This window comes from Fonticula alba, assembly GCF_000388065.1.
Source record: "Fonticula alba strain ATCC 38817 unplaced genomic scaffold supercont2.12, whole genome shotgun sequence".
In the NCBI taxonomy this organism is placed as follows: domain Eukaryota; order Rotosphaerida; family Fonticulaceae; genus Fonticula; species Fonticula alba.
In genome coordinates this window covers 126,065-128,639 of record NW_009242982.1, presented here as the reverse complement: position 1 = coordinate 128,639, position 2,575 = coordinate 126,065, and the positions used below count along the sequence as shown (strand labels likewise).

The window sequence follows — 2,575 nt, the reverse complement described above, 5'->3', positions numbered from 1 at the left end:
TGTACATCTTTTTCTGCGTCTCTCGTGTGCCCCCACTGGCCCCCTCTCTTTGCGTGCCCCCGGTGCGAGGGGTGGGTGGGGGGGACACCTCCGCGCGATGTTGTCATCCTCCCCCCCTCTCCGTCGCGCGCCGTGGTGTCTCTCTCTCTCTCTCTATGCCCCTCCCTCTCCCCCTCTCCCCTTTTCCTCCCTTGCGCAGCCGCGTGCGTGCATCCCCCTCTCTGGCCCTTCGCACGGGGCTGTGTCCTTGCTGTCCCCCCATTCCCACATGCGTGCGCGTGAGTGTGGGCGGTTGCTTTCCTGTATATATATATTTCCCTCCCTCCTCCTCTCCCCCCCCCCCCCCTACCCGCCCATTTGATCCTCGTGTGTATTCTTCCCACAAGTAAGTGAGCAATACAACTCGACCAAGCCTCGACTCGTGTTCGTGTGCACATGTCTGTGTGTGTGTGTGTGCGCGCGCGCGCATGTCTTGCACATGCCGCTCGCGTGTGCTGCCCCCTGCACGCGGCTGCCCGCTGTGGCCCCCCCCCCTCTGCTGTTGTGGTCTCTCCTTTTCTTGTTGATCCTGCCCTGTGTGGCGTGAAGGTCATCCTTTTTTTCCTTCATCCCCCTCCGGTTGGTGTACTATTTTCACATTTTCTTGGCGGCCACATTTTTTCATGCGTGCGCGCAATGTGCGTGGGCCGGTCGTTTCCCGCGCCGGGATGGTTTCTCCTGACTGGCATGCGTGTGCATGTGCGTGTGCGTGTGCATGTGCGTGTGCATGTGGATGTCCATTTATATATATATATACACGCACGGTCGAGCGCGTTTACATGGGCACACTGGTCCGCATGTGCGCCTTCCCGCGCCTGCACCGGCATGCGCCTGTGTACATGGATGTCCTGTCACACAGGGCTGCAAAGCCATGGGAATGGGCGCATTCGCCTCGACGCACAGGCGGGCCGGGGGCGCTGGAGCATGAGGCCATGGAGGTCGAAAGACACAGAAGCCGGAGGACATAAAAACATCTACGCGCATCTATACAGCGGCAGATTTACAGGGAGACGCGTGGACACAGGCGCTTGGCGCAGTTACCCTCCCTCGCCCCACCCCCCGAACACACTCACACCAGGGAACCCCGCACCACATGCGCAAGGAGAACACGGACAAACACCCCTCCAGAGCAGGCAATTCCATTTGGTTTGCCTTCCACACGGGGGACGACACGGCCTTTCAGGACCGGCGACCACGCAGCTGGCGGAGGCGGTTCAGCTGGCTGGCGGTCGAGGGGGAGCCAGCGTCGTCGGCCAGGGTGGCGGCAGCCGCACCGCCGGGCTCCTGGCTGCCGGAGTCGCGGAGGCCGGCGTCGCCCTCGCCAGGGGCGGTCTGCTGGCGGGCGCGCTGCATTTCCTCCACGGCGCGGATGTTGCCGAGGGCGGCGGCCGGCACGGAGCGCGGGTCGGCCGCATACGCGGCGCACACCTGCCGCGAGTGCAGGCCCAGGCGAACCCGACGCTGGCCGGCCAGGCGGGCCAGCTGGTCCATCAGCCGGTCGAGCACGGCCGTCGGACCGGCCCCGGCCAGCTGGGCATGCACATCGGCCGTGGGGGCCAGCCGCACGGTGGCCTCATGCCGGGGGAAGGAACATGCGTAGGCCACATGCCGAAGGAGATGCCAGGCGGCCCGGCCGGTGGCATAGCCCGCATCATCGCCGGTCACCGTGCAGGGCGGGGCGTCGGTGGCCGCGCACACGACCGGCGCGAAGTCGCCATACCGCGTGGCCAGCATGCCCACCGGCAGCAGGGGCCCACCGGCGCCGGCCGGGCCGCCGGAGGGGGCGCCCTCGCCCTCGAGGGCGGCCAGCAGCCCGGGCCCGGTGAGCCCCGGGTCGGCGGCCAGCAGGCCGCGCCCATTCGACGCGCAGCCCTCCGGGAAGAGGACCACCGGCTGGCCGAGGGCCGCCTGCCGTGCCAGGACCCCGGCCAGCGGCACGGCATCCGGGTGCCTGGGGCTCAGGCGTGGCAGCGGGGCCAGGGCATGCAGAGCCGCCTGCGTCGGGGTGATGAGGCGACCGACGATCTGCAGGCGGCCGGCACGACGGAAGGCGGTGAGCAGGTGCATATGCGCGCGCGCGTGTGTTTGCGCATGTTCGTGTTGGCGAGTAGGCGCATGTATGGGCGTGCGTGCGTGCGTGCGTGCGTGCGTACTTGGTCATCGGGTGTCGGCTCGGAGGCCGCTTGGAAGAAGGCCGGCGCATAGGCCCGCGCCAGGAGCAGGACGTCCACATACGACGCGTGGTTGGCCAAGATGAGGGTGGCCCGGGACAGGTCGTCGGCGCGCGCGGCGGCGGGCGTGCTGGCGGCCCCGGGGCCGGCCGGCCCGGTGGTCGAGCGCCGGTACGCCGGAGCCGTGACCACCTGGCGCTCGATGCGCCAGAAGCCGATGATCCACAGGCTAAGCAGGGCCGCCAGGCGGTCCAGTGCCCGGGTGGCCGGCAGGGCCGCCGTGCCGGCGGTCTGCCAAATGCACCCCGGTATGTACGGGCGGGCGGGCGGCGGGGGGGGGGGGGGCAGCAGGGCAAACCGGGCGA

At 68.6% G+C, this 2,575-nt stretch overlaps 1 protein-coding gene across 1 annotated transcript in view; it reads right to left on the bottom strand.

Moving 5' to 3' along the window:
- Positions 1-1,218: 1,218 nt before the first annotated feature.
- H696_05576 (hypothetical protein) overlaps positions 1,219-2,575 on the bottom strand; it is a gene marked incomplete at both ends in the record, with an annotated part of 4,773 nt that continues 3,416 nt past the window's right edge. Inside the window, 2 exons of the mRNA XM_009499390.1 lie at positions 1,219-2,064; positions 2,193-2,501. Of these exons, the coding sequence (XP_009497665.1) occupies positions 1,219-2,064; positions 2,193-2,501 (1,155 nt within the window). The remainder of the gene's footprint in view (positions 2,065-2,192; positions 2,502-2,575) is intronic.